This window comes from Phalaenopsis equestris, unplaced genomic scaffold (genome assembly GCF_001263595.1).
Source record: "Phalaenopsis equestris unplaced genomic scaffold, ASM126359v1 Scaffold000054, whole genome shotgun sequence".
Lineage (NCBI taxonomy): Eukaryota > Viridiplantae > Streptophyta > Magnoliopsida > Asparagales > Orchidaceae > Phalaenopsis > Phalaenopsis equestris.
Window position 1 is genome coordinate 77,302 of NW_018164496.1, and position 17,367 is coordinate 94,668.

Sequence of the window (17,367 nt, forward strand, 5' to 3'; positions counted from 1 at the left end):
ATTTAATTATTAATTGATAAAAAAGTTACATATTAAATGTAATCATTTTAATAAATTTTAATAATTATTACTTAGTTTAATAAATAGCTAATTAACTATTAATTAATGAATGTAAAATTATTATTTAATATAAATAATTTAATAAAATTATTATTAATGATGAATTAGTTCAATAAATATTTAATTATTGATGAGTGTAATTTGACATAAAAATTTGAATTAAGCTTAACTAGTTTTAATAATTATTATATTAGTATTCAATATTAATATTTTAACTGCAATAATCATTTGAAAATCATGTAGTGGTTTCTGAAGGCATGACTATGAAATTCAGGATTTATATTTTTGGCAAGAACATGCTTCTAGGACTTTTAACCAAATAAATTCCATTAAATCCTACTAAAATTGCAAAATTATTTCTCCAGATTTATTAGGATTTACTTATTAACGTACCAAACTGTTTTTCAGGATTTAACTCATAAATTTTATGTATCTGGATTCACATGACTTGCTAGATCCTATTTAAACAAAATTCTGTTTGCGACCAAACAAGGCCTTCATGATGTCATAAATATAATTTTACAGGATTTACAAAGTCCTATTTAAACTAAATCCTACATGCAACCAAATACCCCTAAGCACTCTAGATTTGATTGTATAACTTAGTAGCTCATAGGTCACCAAAGGACCAAGCATAAGCATTGTAACTTTTAGTTTTTATGGTATAAGTTTTGGATTTGAGATTGTATCTTGGATTCTCGCCTCAATATCCATTTCACTTGGAATTATTTGTTTATCTGACTAAAAAAGCATATAAGGAAAAGCCTCTTGAAATATATCAGAAAGATCAAATAAAAAGTAGATATGAGAGCTTGAAGATTTCTGAAGGAAGGTACAAGGCTAGACAAACAAGCATTTAACACTTGTCATCATGCAAAGAGATGTAGTCTGCCTTTGGTTAAGGAAGGCAAAAGGAGAAGGCAGATCATATTGAAGATTGGTGATAATGTACATTGATTACATCCTTTTTTTTATTTGAGTATATATTCTATAATAAATGCCAAGCCTTAAACTTTTTGAGCTTTTTCTCGATGATGATCATGATCATGATCATGTCGAGTAAAAAAGAATTATAACTTCTATGGAAGTCATGTAAAATAGCAAAGGCTACTCTAAGAATAAAGCACTGTAGAATGATCACTACCACTAAAGGGGAGTCAAGGTGGCTTAACAAGTTTTTTAAAAAGGGACAAAACAAAGCTAGAAAGGTGTTAGAGCAAGTAACAAGATGAAAATGTATTCTCATCTATAATTATTCGTAGTAGTAAATTGAAGAAAGGTGGCAGAGCAAGTAATATGGTGAAAAGGAGTCCTCATCATTATCTATTGTAGTAGCAAAGGTGGAGCCATGATCAGGAAGCTCCTATCATCCACTTATCAAGCTCTAAGTTTAGCTCAAAGGTGCATGGGTTTAGGCTTGGCAAGGTTTAGACATGCAGGATGAGATCATTCTACATGGAAGCTAACATAGTGGTAGGCTATAAATTACATGAGCAGGGAATACAGGTGCTAAATTCAAAATTCCTAGTTTCTTTCTCAACAAGGTAGTGTTTTCTAAACCTGGAAGGGTATTAAAGGAGTTCCTTACACAATTAGGAGAAAGTATCATGAGGGCTTATTTCATAGAGGTTTTAAGGAATGGGGGATTTGGCCCTCTTTCTTATTTTTAGGAAAATTTTTTATTTAATTCTATAAATACCACTTGAATTTGTACTATTTTTCATCGTCCATTGGCATGAAAAACTATAGACCCCCTATATTTTTCCATAGCAAAGTGCCTCTTTCGTCTCTCTCTCTCTCCTCTCATTTTCTTCCTCTCTTCTCTGCAATTGTAGTGCATCAAGGATGAAAAGAAATAGCATCTAGAGGAAATCAAGAAGGAGAAGCAATCAAGGTCAGGGCGGAGGGCAATATAAACAAGGAGTACGTTAATGAAACCAACATTATAAGAAACCCAAGGGATTTAAGATCAATGTTGGGAGACAATGTCGACAGGGAGCTCCTTAGAGGCTGGGTGATTATCTCTATCAAGTCTTACTCTTGCTTCTTTTTTTGGTACTTGCTGGTTCTTAACTAAACCACACAAACAAAAGAAAATACCAGCAATTACTCTTGGGTGATTACATTGCCTTTGTTTTATTCTTGCTAGCCAACCTTATCGCTACCTCTACTGTTCCTAATTTCTTTTAAAGATTCCTTTTACAAGGAACACTCTCTTTTCCTTCAACATCAAGTTCACCTTTCTCAAGTTTTGACAGAAGGCCTTATCCAAGAATCTCCTAAACATTAATTCGATACATTAGTGCTAGACTCTAGTCCTTGGTGAATTGGATCAGATGTTTGGTGATGTAAGTTTGGTTTAGCAGATAAACAAAAAGGTTCTTATGATTGTATTAGGATTTAGTCAAAGGCCATGATGAACTTGCTTTGCAAGTCACACTAGTGCGTGATAATTATGTGCTACGTTAAAAAGGGACATTTTCTTATTGTTTTAAATTGAGACTGATGTTTACTTATGCTGCTTGCTAATTGATTTTAAGACACATCTTACACATCATTCTTTTTTATTATTTAATAAACCTGTATAGCTTATGGTATTAGGTTTTATTTTCTTCAATTTTTTTATATTTGGTCATGATCATGATGCATGATTGTATTAACTCTACTCCTTTGATTTTCTAGGTTCCCACCGCTGAAGATCTCGTCGTGAGATTAGTATCATCAGTTGACACAAAATTTGAAGTAAAACAATGTTTTCGTGAGATCTTTAAAGAAGATAACTATCCCGTTGAATTTGCTTACAAATCAAAGGTACAAATTTACTAAAGTTACATTTAATGGTTTTCATTGTTAAGTACGTTTCAATTAAAATTTCAGAGTGCGCCTATGTATAGGGAAGGGTTTAAGTTAAAAAAAACTAATTCTTATACTCGATCAATTCAACTTACCAAAAGATTGCTTCATTTTCTTTTGACTGTGACTTGCTATGACAACTCAATTAACTTCATACAAACTGCTTCAGGCAGTCATGTTGTTTCAGGTGATTGAAGGTGCTGATGTACTCCTTTTTGCCATGTATGTCCAAGAATATGGTTCAGAGTGCTCAGAACCAAATAGAAGACATGTCTGTATCTCATATATCGACTCAGTCAAATACTTCAGGCCTGAAGTAAGGGCTGTGTCAGGGGAAGCTCTGCGGACTTTTGTTTATCATGAACTCTTGGTATGATTATTTTTTTTTTCTTTTACTTTTTGTAGTACACTTTTTTCTGCATATTATGCATAACTGCAAGATTTAGATGTAACGACTCTTTAATTTGGATTGTTCCTAACTATTAAAATTACTCTGGTTTCTCTTCTAAAGTTCCATGCAAAGACAGATTGAACTGGATATAACAACTTGCTTCTTTTTTCATTTGCTAGATAGGGTATCTTGATTATTGTAAGAGAAGAGGTTTTACAAGCTGCTACATATGGGCTTGCCCACCTTCGAAGGATGATAATTACATTTTGTATTGTCATCCTATGAGTCAAAAGATTCCAAAATCTGACAAACTGCGAGAGTGGTATGTTGTCATTTTGTATCGGGGAAATTTTCATACATACCACAATTATTATGTATTTACATATATAACACCTAAATTTTTGTATTTACATTTAAACAGTTTGGTTTCATAAACCTATGAATGAAAAGGTGTATTTCACTTTTAAAAAGCAAGTAAAAGTTGTATTTTTTATTTGATATTAAAGATTTGAATTCCATGCATGTGAATATGAATATTTGTAAATACATAAGAATTGTGTGGTATGTATGTGAATGCCCTTTTGGTGTATGTGCTCCGGTTTACTTCTCGTATTTTTGAGATCTTGAATTTTGTTTTTTTCATTAAAACGGTTCAACAGGTACCAGAAAATGATAAGGAAGGCTTCAAAGGGAAAGATTGTCATGGAGAACACTAATCTTTATGACCATTTCTTTGTACAGACAAGAGAATCCATAGTCAATATAACAGCAGCTCGCTTGCCTTACTTCGATAGAGATTACTGGCCGGGAGAGGCAGAGAATTTAATCCAGAGTTACAATGAAAAGAGGCCTCAAAAGAAGGCCAAGGCAGCTATTGAAAGAGCATTAAGGGCAGCTAAACGCGATGCTTCTTCGATAGAAAATGAAAAGGACGTGCTGCTAATGAACAATGTATTAAAGTATTATCATTTGTTTTTTTATTCTTCTATTATGTCTGCTTGTGCTTTTGCTCAAAACATGTCACCATGATTTTTAAGATTGCTGTCCAAAACAAATAGCTGCTTTCCTGCTAATAGTTATTATTATTAATTTGAAGATTTATAGATTACATGCTTGAAATATCTCTTCCGTTATTTAGAATACCTTTTCTTTATTTTTGGTCCAATGACATTAATTATCAGTATTTTTTAAAATTTATCATATGTAAGTCCCTATTCTCCATCTTAAATGACTTCAAGTTTTTTTTTATAGATAGGCAGTTTTTATTGGTAGCTGCAACATTGCCTATTTGTTGTTCTAGTTAATGCTCAATTTGGTAATTTCTGGCATGCGATTTTCTTAAATTTAAATTTATTGTCTTAACTGATGTTCTTTTTATATTATCTTTTTTTTTTCCCTTAAACCTGCCATTTTTTTCACTTCAACAGCTTGGAAGTACTATTCGACCGATGAAGGAAGATTTTATTATCCTTTTTCTGCATCATACATGTGGGCATTGTTGCCAACCTATTATATCTGGAGGGTGTTGGGTTTGCAACATGTGTAAGAACTTTCAACTCTGTGGAAGGTTTGTATTCTGTATTTATGTTGAAGCTTCTTTTTTTGCTATTTAAATTCAAAGTTTATTTTGGATTTATTGATATGTGATTTTTTTTCATATATAAATATAAACATAGCTATTATTGATACAGAAAATTTTACTATTGAGATATAGTTTGCATGGTTGCACATGACAAATTATATAATTATAAATTCTACAATCACACTTATCTATCTCATAGAAAGTATCCCACTAAACAGTATGGTTTCAGTTTGTTTTTCTTATAGCATTCATTTTAGTTCCTATTTTAGCAACTTGAAATGCATGGTGATTATTGGCTTAATTCTTTGGCTTTGGGTGGTTGGTTTTGGTTTTATATTCTTGTCCAATACGTGGTTGCAGTTGTAACTTTTTATTCTATTGGGTCGTGTTAGCTTAATCTTTTTTATATTTATGGTTATCACTTTGAGTTTTATATGATTTGATTATTGTTAAATTTGATTTAGTATATTTGTTTTTCCAATTACTATTTGCGTGGACCATTATATTGTTGCTCATGTAGACAGTTATAGTGCTACTCTTGTGGAGTTTTTTACATGGGCAGTACCTAGTTTTCCACTACTATTTATGTAGAGAACTCAACTGAATTAGAGTTAATTCCTACATGTTCAATTCCTTATCCTTGTTGTATACATATTTTTTTTATCAAATCATTATTAGGCTTTAACTGTTTCACATAAGGAGGATCACTAGAAACTGATGTGTGTGTTTTGGTAGTAAGAATAACTATTCCTCTTCAATTTCATAAGAGACGTTTACAACGTCGATAGCGGGAGGAGTCTACTAGAAAGCCACGAATTCTCCATTCGAAAAAATAGAAAACTAACAAATTTCAGAAGTAGGAAATACAAAAAAAAGGGAAGACACTAATAGTAAAATTACTTAAAATTTCAACTCTCCCTCAAGTTGAAGCATATTTAAATATATCATGCCGAACTTGCTTACAAGTAGCTTAAAACTAGGGTTGAAATTTTTTTTGGTGAAGATATTTACTATGTGTTGAGTAATAGGAATAACATCATGCAAATTGTTCCATAATCTAATTTTCCTTTTATGAAGTGCTTGTCAATCTACACATGCTTTGTTTGATCACGCTACACTGGATTTTTTACAATGCATGTGGTTGTTTTATTGTCACTGGGTAACTTCATTGGAATGTTTATCATGGTCCATAATTCTTTAAGAATTCTCTTCAATCATAACATCTTATATACTCAATTATCTACGACCTAATATTCTGCATCGACACTACTTGCAACCACATTCTGTTTCTTTATCATTTAACCAAATTTACCAAAATATAGGTATAATATCCGAAAGTCAATCTCCTATTAATAACTGAGCACACCCAATGTGCATTAGTGTACACCTCTATATTTTGTTGTGTGGTCTTTTGAAAGAGTAAGTGCTTGTCTGGTCCTTTTAGGTATCTAAGAATCCAATTAAGTGCTTCAAGTTGTTTCTCATAGGGTGAATGCATAAATTGACTTACTATACTCATAACAAAGGCGATATCCGGTAGTGTATATGCTAAGTATAGCAAATTTTCTACCAAATTTGATACTGAATTGTATTCATTGGGTTACCTTTTTTCCCATCTCCCAATTTGTGATTGGGTTCAATTGAAGTGTCTTCAAGTTTACACCCACTCATCCCAGTTTCCTTTAATAGATCAAGAACATACTTCTTTTGGGAAAAAACAATTACTTTCTTCGATCTAGCAACATCCATGCTTAGAAAATATCTCAAAGGTCCTAAGTCTTTGGTCTCAAAAACAGATGATAGGGAATTCTTCAAACGATTCATCTCATATAGTTCATCTCATGTGAGAATTATATCATCCACATACATGGTGAGCATAGCTATATTGTCATCTTTGAATGTTTAAAAAATATTGTATGATCTCTTTACCCTTGAGTATATCCCTGAACTTTGACAAACATTACAAACTTTGCTAACCACACTCTCTGTGAATGCTTTAACCCGTATAAGATTTGTCTTATTTTACACACTTTTATGCCACATTTCTCACTAAATCTTAAAGGCTCATCCATATACACTTCTTCTAAGCCACCCATTAAGAAAGACATTTTTATATTTAACTGTTATAGGGGTCTGTCATGATTAGCTGCAAGTGATAGAAGAATTGTTATACAATTTAGTTTTGTGAGTAGATGAAATGTCTCTAATCAATGTCATAGGTCTGAGGGAATCCCATAACAACTAGTCGTGCATTGTACCATTTTAAAGAACTATGAAAATTACACTTGACTGTAAACACCCATTTGCACCTGATAGTTGTCTTCCCATGCTTCCCACATGATATGTTTTTCAAGAGCGTTCATTTCTTCTAAGACAACTTCTTCCCCTTAGGAATTTTCAAGGCATTATGCACAATATTGGAAATCTCCATACAAGGCAATTGTGAGGTAAAAGTATAAAAAAGGAGTGAGATTTTCATATGACACATAATGGGATAATGGATATTTGGTGCAGAACTTATTCCCTTATAATCAACAATGGGAAGACTGGACTCATTAAACTTAAGAATAGAACTAAGATCAAGTTTAGAACTAGAAGACTCAAAACTCAAAAATGAAATGGCCTGAACACTGGGTAAAAGATCAACGGTAACATAACTTGGAGGGTTCATGGATTTTGGGCTTTGCAAATGATTTATAGGCCCTTTCTTTTGAGTTGTCTTTTGTCGCAAGTAAAATAATTTTAAATGATACTAATGTCGTAGTTCTTTCCCCTGTTTCTTTTTTGCTAGAATTATGAGTTGACATTGTAGAATGGCATGAATTATCTTTAATATCTAAAGAACTCGACCATCTTTCTCTTGATATAATATAGCTTGAATTTTCCAGTTGAACACTCACTATTGGGGAGATATTATTTTGTCAGTCTTCTTTTTGAAAAAGACATTGAAAAATAGTAGTTGAATCATTGTTTTGTCCCCTTCGAGGATGAAGTGAAAAAATATTATAATTTAAAAAAGTTGACAACCACGGTGATACATTTTCTTAGAATTGGGATCGAAATAGTTATACTCTTTTTGGCTAGAAGCATAACTAACAAACACGTATTTTTGGTTCAAGCTTCAAGTTTTTCTTGATTAAATTATGAATTTAAATGAAAGTAGTACACCTAAATATCTTTAGTGGTAAAGAAGATGAGAGCTAAATCATTGGGTATATTTTGTGAAAAACATCAAAAGGTATTTCAAATGTTAAAATTTTATTGGACGTTCTATTTATGAGGAATGTAACAGTAAGAATGATTTTACCTTAAAGATAACATTCCCCTGACTACTTTCAATAAGTGTTTGTTTTTTCTTTCAACCACAATTTTATTGTGGAGTGTCAACATAAGTGCTTTGATGAAAACTATTCTTTTTTAAAAAAATTGGCCCAAAATATTTTTGAAATAGTCTTTAAGTTTTATCACTCTGTAATATTTGAATCATTCTTTGAAATTGGTTTTATATCATGGTGTAAAAATTTTTTAAAATTATTTTCACTTCATAATTTTCTTTTATTAAATAAACTTAACTTTACCTAGCGTAATCATCAATCAAATTCACAAAATAGCTTTTTCAGAATATGTAAGATTTTTATAAGGAAATCATATATCATTATAAATCAGAGTAAATGATATAGTTGGTTTTTAGATTTGAGGAGAAACGTTATTTACCGAGTTGCCAGACTTCACACTAAAACAAAAACAACTTTTATTTTAAATAAATTTGGAAACATGCATTTTAAATATTGAAAATTGAGATGACATAACCTAAAATGTCATAACATAATATCATTGTCTTTGGAAACAAGAACAAAATTTAAATCAATATTTTGACATTGTTTACTCAAGTCAAGTACTTCATCAACATAATAGAGTCCATTTTTTTTTTAGCACTGTCATTCATCATTTTAGCAGTCAATCCTGAAACTCACAAGAATATAAACTAATCTGACATTTATATCGAGCAGTATTTTTTCTAATGGACAATAAATTACTAGATAAATTGAGAATATGAAGATTATTACGAAGGGTTAACAATGTGGTGAGTTTGGCAATACCAATTCCAACAATTACCAAGTGTGAAATAGAAATGTAGCATTATTGGGTGTTAAGTGTTTTTATTTATTTTATTTTTTATCAAGGCGGGAATATGATCGTGAAGTAATTAAGGCAAAAGTTTCAAAGGGATAAGTTGAATTCTCAGTACCTCCTTTTACTTCAAGGTGGGATTATTTATTTTCTTTCATAGGAGTTACAATTATTTATGTGTGCTCACACGTTTATGTGTGTGTGCATAGTTATAATTCTGTAATTGTTTGAATTATTTAGGTTGGACCAAATATTCGTCTTCATCTAATTTTTCCTACCTGTCCATGCACTTCTTGGCCAGACGCTTGCCATTTCTTTTATTTATCTTGTTTCCAAGCACTACTCGCCAGTTTTTATTTTATTTTATTTTCACTTGAAGATAAAATTTACAAACAACTTCCAAGGTGATTATGAAAGTTTGTATGCTTGTTGATGTACATGGCGAAGCATCCAATGAACGCAGTCAAGCTAAAATTTTCATACTATTGAAGTTTTTTTGACATCCAAACTATTTTCTTTCTACTAGTCTTTTATTTTGTTTCCATTATTAGTAGTTACATGCCCTTTTATGCAAATCTTATGTATTTTCTCTCCATTAATCACTCAGGTGTCATAGTTTCGAGGGCAAACTTCAGCATACAGATAGACATCCAATCAATGCAAGGGATAAGCATTCCTTTCACAAGGTGAGGTTCTCACATGCCCTATTTGTTAAGCACTTCTAATGGCTTTTAAGCTGATCCTTCCATGAACTTTTCAGGTTGAACTAGAAGGCGTACCCCAAGATACTTATGATGAGGATGAAACAAGACAGTGCGAAATTTTAACCACTAGACTAGAATTTTTAAATTTTTGTGAGGGTAACCACTACCAATTTGACACTCTTCGCCGGGCCAAACATTCAACAATGATGATCCTTTATAATTTACACAATCCAGCACCACCTTTTTCTGAATCCTCACACAATGTTGGAATGGATAATGCTCAGGGCATGCTTTCCTCGTCCTCATCCCCTAATTGCCAATTTGATTCAGATTATCATGAAGAATGTAATGGTCAACCTAAATTGTGTCCGAACACTCGAATGCAAAGCCCAGAGGTATCATCTTTCTATCGTATAAATATTTATTCATTTAGTTGTTATGGTATGCTGAACTTAGTTGATTTGTGACATCCTGTCAAAATAGTTCTTTGACCTTTTGTAAGGAGCCATTTAGTCCCAAAATATAAAGATTATCAATTTAGTTCTCATATTCTTTTAATGGGTGCTAATATAATCCTTCATGGGTGTTAATATAATCCTTCATGGGGATTATTTCAGCCCATATTAAAGAAGAAGAAGAACAACAACAATTCTTTATCCCACCAAGTGGGGTCGGCTACATGAATCATTTTTCTCCATTGTGTCCTATTGAGTGTCATATTTTCATTTTAAATAGTTAGAGTACTATTTAGGCACTTTTATATATTTTGGGACTAAAATGGTCCCATGTAAATATTTAGATGATTATTTTGTCACTTTACTTCAAACTGATATTAGTAATGAAGCTGTAAAGTTATTGAAGTTTATGTTGTTCATTTTCAGTGAAGAAACAATTTTGCAAAATAATGCGGAAAACAAATTGACACAACAAACAACCAAACACAATGCTATTTACGTAGTTCGACGCAAATTCACTTACGTCCACGAGGAGAGGTTGGGGAAAATGGAAAAGTCGACCGAATTAGGGTTACAACTTAATACACACCAAGTCATCTATAATTCTTCCTAGAAATAAAAGGGGATTATGACATATAAATTAGGAATAATTCAAATATAGGAAAGTTCATGTAATTTAAGTCTTATCTAATTAGGTTTCATAATATACAAAAGATCATTTAATTAAATTTTCTTAAATTAGTTTACCTCATAATAATTTTTCTAATATACACACTTCTTAATATTATATTTACCACTTTATATAACAATCTCCACCTCATCTTGCACTTCTAAATAAGTTGGAGATTACCAAAAATGAGTTCTAATACAACAACTGCATCTGGTTGCTCTCGTAGTTTTTCAGAATGCTCAATTGAGCAATAATTTTGTGCTCAAATGCTCGCCAAACTTCTACAGTAAGTGAACTTCTGGTTTGGTAGTACCTTTGTGATTATGTATGTTAGATTTTTCTTTGTATTTATCTTTAACAGAATATTATCATCACCAATCAAGCCCCAAACAAAATGGTACCTTACATCAATGTGTTTGGTATGAGCATGATGAACTAGATTTGCGGCAAAAAATATCGCACTCTAACTATCATAGAGCAATTTCAAAGAATCTTGATCAATTTTAAAGTCATCTAATAGACTCTACATCCATATCGCTTCTTTTATCACCTCTGTGACGATCATGTACTTGGTTTCCGTCGTAAACAAAACAACAATAGACTAAAGAATCGAATTCTAACTAACCAGACCTCTTGCTAATGTGAATAAATAGCCAGCCATAGACTTACACCTATCCATATCACTTGCATAGTCTGAATCAGTATGGCCTACACATAAATCAATAACTGACTAAACCTCTTATTAATGTAAGTAAATAATTCGTTGTAGAATTGTGCCTATTTATATCACATTCATAGTCTGAATTAGTGTAGCCTACATATAAAATAATAATAGATGACCGCCTTTCATGCACCAAGCCGACATCAGCTATACTCATCAAATACCTTAGAATACTCTTCACATCCTGTCAATTATTCATTCCTAGATCATACATGAACTTGCTCATAATACCAGCCGCTTATGCAATGTCTGGTTTAATACAAATCATAACATATATCAGGTTGCCTATTGTACTAGTATAAGGAACCAATCACATATAATTTCACTCCTATTCATCTTTAGTACATTAATATGAATTTAACTGAAAGTGAGATGCATTAGGTAGACTCACTGTCTTGCTCGAGTCATCTACCCTAACTGTTTAAGCACATTCCGACCATATGCTCATTGCATGAGTCAAACCATTATAACTATATTGTCCCTGAAATTTTCATGCAATGAATTTTGTGATCTTCACATAACTCCATCTCAAAATTTGGACAACTGTTTTATCTTATCAATCTCAATTTGGCTGACATGTGCAATCAACATGTCGTCAGCATATTAAAAAAATAGATCAACTCACCATTGATCAACTTTGTAAAATATTCATAATGATCGTTATGGTTTATTGTGCACTCTTGTCATATTATGAACTGATCAAACTTCTTATATTATTATCGCGTTGATTGTTTCAAACCGTATAAAGATTTGTCTAATCTGCAAACTAGGACTTTTGATATTCCATATTCTGGCGACTGCAACGTATAAATTTTCTCTTACAATTTCTTATGGAGGAACGCAGTTTTCACATCAAGCTGCTTTAAAATCAGATTGTACTGTGCTATAAGTGCTAAGAAAGCACCGATCAAGGAATAGTTGACCACCGAGGAGAAAACCTCATCATAGTTAATTCTTTTCAAACAAAGTCTTTTGTCACTAATCTTGTCTTGTACCATACACCAGCTCCATGAGATCCTTCCTTTTTCCATACACTCTTTTGCACCCATTGACTTTCCATCTTGGAGAAAGCTTCAGTAGCCTCTAGGTAGCATTTTATCGAGAGACTCTATCCCTCTTAAATGATCACCATCTGTGCTCTCCATTGATTGATTGTAGTGACAGAATTTTAGTCTCCATGGCTGAAAGTGTAAATGTAATGTGATCCTTATCCAAGTTGGTTTTGAGATATTATGGCGCTTGGTTTTGCTCATAGTATTAGATTCTTGATTAGGGATCTTAGCCTTAAATCTCTTTCCACCTCCTCCTGAGTAAGAGTGGACGAATTTTGTGGAACAAATGGGGTTTCATTATATTCTAAATTGTACTATATATTTGTGGTCCCAATAGAACTCTACCTATTTTGATTCCTGAGGTTTCAGCAAGTTCACCTCAAATATAATATTCCTACTTATGACAATATTCTTCTCTTTCGTATCGTAAAGTTCCCTTTACTTCAAGCCTGAACAAATGAAGATCACATTCTTTGCTTGTGGTTTTAGCTTATCATTTTTCACGTGGTAGTCTGCTGAACACCTAAATACTCTCATATGCTCATAATTTCTAGCATGATGCCCCGACGACATCTCCTTTGGAGTTTTCTTTCCAATGATTGCAGAAGACAAATAGTTCACCATGTGAGATTTATGGCCTATGGCTATGGCTTTGGCCTAATAGAGTATATCAAACCCAACATTGGACAACATGTACTAAATTTTTTCCGCCAAAGTCTAATTCATCGTCTCCGCCACCCCGTTCTGTTGCAGTGTTTCTCAAACAATGAAGTGATGTTTTATCTCAGTTCTTTGGCACTCTTGTAAGACCGCAATCGACATGCATTTGCCTTATTGTATGATCTGATACATCATATCTTTTTACTAGTACAAGACAGTCTCAATTCACTTCTTTCAAATTTTAAAAAGCTCTAGTACATCGCTCTTGCGTTTCGTGGTGTACACCCAAACATGTCTGAAATAATCATCGATAAAAGAGCTAAAATATCTTTGCCTGCCGAATAATGCTGTCTTCATCGGGCCTCAAATATCTCTGTGAATATACTTTAGAATACCGTTTGTAATGTGGATAAGAGTACCAAAGGATACCCACATCTTCTTGTCAAATACATAAGATTCATAGAAATCAAACTTGTTAATGCTCACTATTTTAATCAATCATTGTTTCACCAAAGTCTGAAGTGAAACATCTCCAGCATGACCTGCATATACCATAATATAATGGCATTAGAAGAATTTTCAATAACAACAGACTTTTTAGCACTGTGCTACCCTGAAGATCATAGAGATTGTTATGGAGAACTCCATTCATAAAAATCAGTGCTCCAAAATATATCTTCAGAACTTTTGTCTTAACAACTATTTTATAGCCCTTGATTTCTAAGGCCTCAACTAATAGCACATTCTTTCTGATATCCAAAACTTTTCTAACATCAGTCAGGTACCTCATAGCACTATCATGCATTATGGTAAAAATGTTGCTTATACCAATAGTATGACAAGCTTGATTATTGTTCATGGTCACTGCACTACTATCTAACTTCTTGTACGTACAAAACCATGGTCACTGCACTGCTATCTAACTTCTTGTACGTACAAAACCACGCGAGGGGGAAAACATAATAGAAATCACCTGTTTTTAGAGTTTAGGATCAATTGTATGTATACAAACTATGAGAAACAATTTATTTGAATTCGTATCATCACTCCTTTCCACAATAAGATTGAATTTAGTCTCAGAGAAAACTTCTTTTTTTTTTAACCTTGGACAATTGTTTTTTCAATGATCAATCTCTAAACAAAAAACACGCAGATTTTTTCTAAGACGGTGCCCACGAAACTTGTCTCGCTTTTGGGAAGTTTCGTTACTGTCACTTTTCTTTGTCCAATTTTCTTTTTTTTATATTTGTCATATTTGAGCGTAAGTATCTCAGCCAACTCCTTTGATGACTTGTTGTCCTTTCCACTAAACTCATGGTTCAACAGTCTTAGTCACCTTACCATAATTGAAGGTCTCTTCTCATGAGTGAGTGTCATCATGAAATTTCTAACTCATCCGGGAGCGAATTTAATAGAAGTATATTGTCTTCATCTTCAATCTCATGTTCAGGTTTTATAGATTTGTCAAAAATTTTGTAAATCATTCAAGTGCTCAAGCCATCTCACATCTCGTCTGAAACCTATAAAGTTAATACTTCATATAGAGACGATTTTTTACACCAACATCATCTTCAATTTTCTAGCAGAAGTCTCCACCATCATACCATATTTGATTTTCTGAGATAAACAATTTTAGATCATGTCACAAACATTTAGGTTCATCTTTAATCATTCTCTTTCTGAAATCTCTCTAGGACATTCATCACTATCAATAAATTTCTTAGATTCAAAGTGCACAACGCATTCATTACGTCGCTTTGCCACATGCGAAAGTTTCTCTTGTCGTCAAATTTCGTCGCCTTGATCTTGAAGAGATACATAAGCACCTAATGAATCAACATCTGCTTTTATCCATGGCTCCAATTCTCATAGCCCAATTTGCTTCGATCTTTTTGTTTTGCGTTCATGACTTCACAAGGAACCACAGGCGTCGGTCGTTGGAATTTTCAATCCGTCTATGATACTAATTGTTGTGCTAAATAATGTGAAAAACTCAATTTTTATTCTTCTTCTTAGATCTCTCACATTGGAGTTTAAGTGCCTCAACCGACTCCATCTTTGAGGACTCCTTATCCCTTCCGACCAAAATCATGGTTCAATGGTGTTATAGTCACTTTACCATAATTTAATACCTCTTCTCATGAATGATTTTCATTGTGAAATTTATATACTCATTAATAGAAGAAGTGGGTCTTCATCTGCAATCTTTTAATTCAGGTTTAACAGATCCGTCAAAAAGTTTGTAAAATCATTTAAGTGCTCATCAATTGTTACCTCATGTCTCATCTGAAACCTGTAAAGTTGACGCTTATATGGAAACAATTCTTCACGCTTTTTGTGAGATATTTGTTTTGTAACATCCTCTTCAATTTTTCAGCAGAAGTCTTTATCGTCACTCTATATTTGATTTTCTGAGATAAGCAGTTTCGGGTCATCACAAGCATTTTGGTTCATATTCAATTAATCTCTTTCTGACATATTTCAAGGAGATTCATTGCTATCAATAATTTTCTTCAGATTCAAAGAGCACAATGCATCCGTCACTTCGATTCGCCAAATGTTAAAGTTCCTTTGTTGTCAAATTTCGTTGCCTCGATCTTGATGAGATGCATAACCACCTGATAAATTGACGTCTACAGTTATCCATGGCTCTACTAGATCTCGTAGCCCAACTTGCTTCGATCTTTTTATCTTGCGTTCACGACTTCATGGATTTGCAACCACGCGTCATTGGATTTGTCAATCCGACTCTCTGATACCAATTGTTGTGCACAAAAATGAGGAAAACAAATTGACACAACAAACAAACAAACAACCGATAGCAATATTATTTACGTGGTTTGGCGTACGTCCATGGGGAGATATTATTCCAGTATCAACAGGTGGGGAGAAAGGAAAAATCGGACAAATTACGGTTACAATTCAAAACGCACCAAATCCTTCATAATCCCCCCTATAACTAAGATTATGACATTACAAATTAGGAATAATTCAAATATAAGAAAGATGATGTAATTTAGATCTGTTTTATTTAAATTTCATTATCTAGAAAAGATCATATAATTAGATGTCTTCAAATTCGGTTGCTAAATATTAATAATCTTAACATACACACTTCCTAGTTTACAACTATGAGAAAACCAAATGTGGATTTGCGTATTTGGGCTTTTGGATGTTTCAGTTGGAGAACTCTAATGCTTAGTTAATTTGCACATGCTGCAGATGCTTACTCTCATGGATGCCTTGCTCCATGCTTCCAAGTGTGGCACTCGTACCTGCGCTTACGCGCATTGCCATCGCCTCAAAGTCCTCTTCCATCACGGCGTCACCTGCATCATTCGAAAGCAAGGCGGCTGCAAACTCTGTGCAAAAATGTGGCTTCTCATTTCTTCGCACGCTCTTTACTGCCGTGACCTGGAATGCGCCGTCCCTCGTTGCAAGTAAGTGCCTCCACCACATGCTGCTCGCACGCTCCTCTTCTGCTCAGCTTCTAACCAACCACACCATGTTTTCATTGTTTACAGAGATATGAAAGGCTCATTTGCACTAACTAGAGTCAGGTGTTCGGAGCGGGAAATCAGACCGCTGCCGGAAACCGATGTTTGTATGACTGATGCCTGATCATCAAGTCATCACAAAATCTTTGTACATGCAATTTTTCTCCATTAAATTTGGTTCTTTTGAGGTGCTGGAAGAGAGCAGATAAGGCAATTGTATAGCCGCCAAATTCCTAGTTTCTAAGGCTGGTTCCTGCCTCATGAAGTAATGAAAAGCCTGTGAAGATCTTACCATAGGTGAAAAGATGACTGATGAGCAGGGGCTCAAACCTTCCATTCTTCTTATAGTTTGAGCAATAAGTCTAAGAGCCCAACTTGGTAGAAAACCATGTTAGTGGTTGGGAGCTGATTGCATTTATATATTGACTAAAGCAGTCATATTTGTTAAAGTTCTGCTGTTTGTTCTGTTCAATTTCATTAAATTTCAGATTCTTACATCTTACTCCCAGTGTTGTTATTTTCTCCTTTGTTTTGTTGCATATGGATCTTGGAATGACAGGCCTGTGTCTGACATTTGCTTTATTACATATC

At 33.3% G+C, this 17,367-nt stretch overlaps 1 protein-coding gene across 1 annotated transcript in view; it reads left to right on the forward strand.

Annotated features, from left to right (window-relative positions):
- Window positions 1-17,367, forward strand: part of LOC110019242 (histone acetyltransferase HAC1-like) — a 28,897-nt gene extending 11,530 nt beyond the window's left edge. Inside the window, exons 8-16 of the mRNA XM_020716834.1 lie at window positions 2,743-2,871; window positions 3,083-3,283; window positions 3,484-3,626; window positions 3,964-4,255; window positions 4,732-4,871; window positions 9,625-9,703; window positions 9,778-10,116; window positions 16,502-16,719; window positions 16,804-17,367. Coding sequence (XP_020572493.1) covers window positions 2,743-2,871; window positions 3,083-3,283; window positions 3,484-3,626; window positions 3,964-4,255; window positions 4,732-4,871; window positions 9,625-9,703; window positions 9,778-10,116; window positions 16,502-16,719; window positions 16,804-16,900 — 1,638 coding nt within the window. The 3' untranslated portion in view covers window positions 16,901-17,367. The remainder of the gene's footprint in view (window positions 1-2,742; window positions 2,872-3,082; window positions 3,284-3,483; window positions 3,627-3,963; window positions 4,256-4,731; window positions 4,872-9,624; window positions 9,704-9,777; window positions 10,117-16,501; window positions 16,720-16,803) is intronic.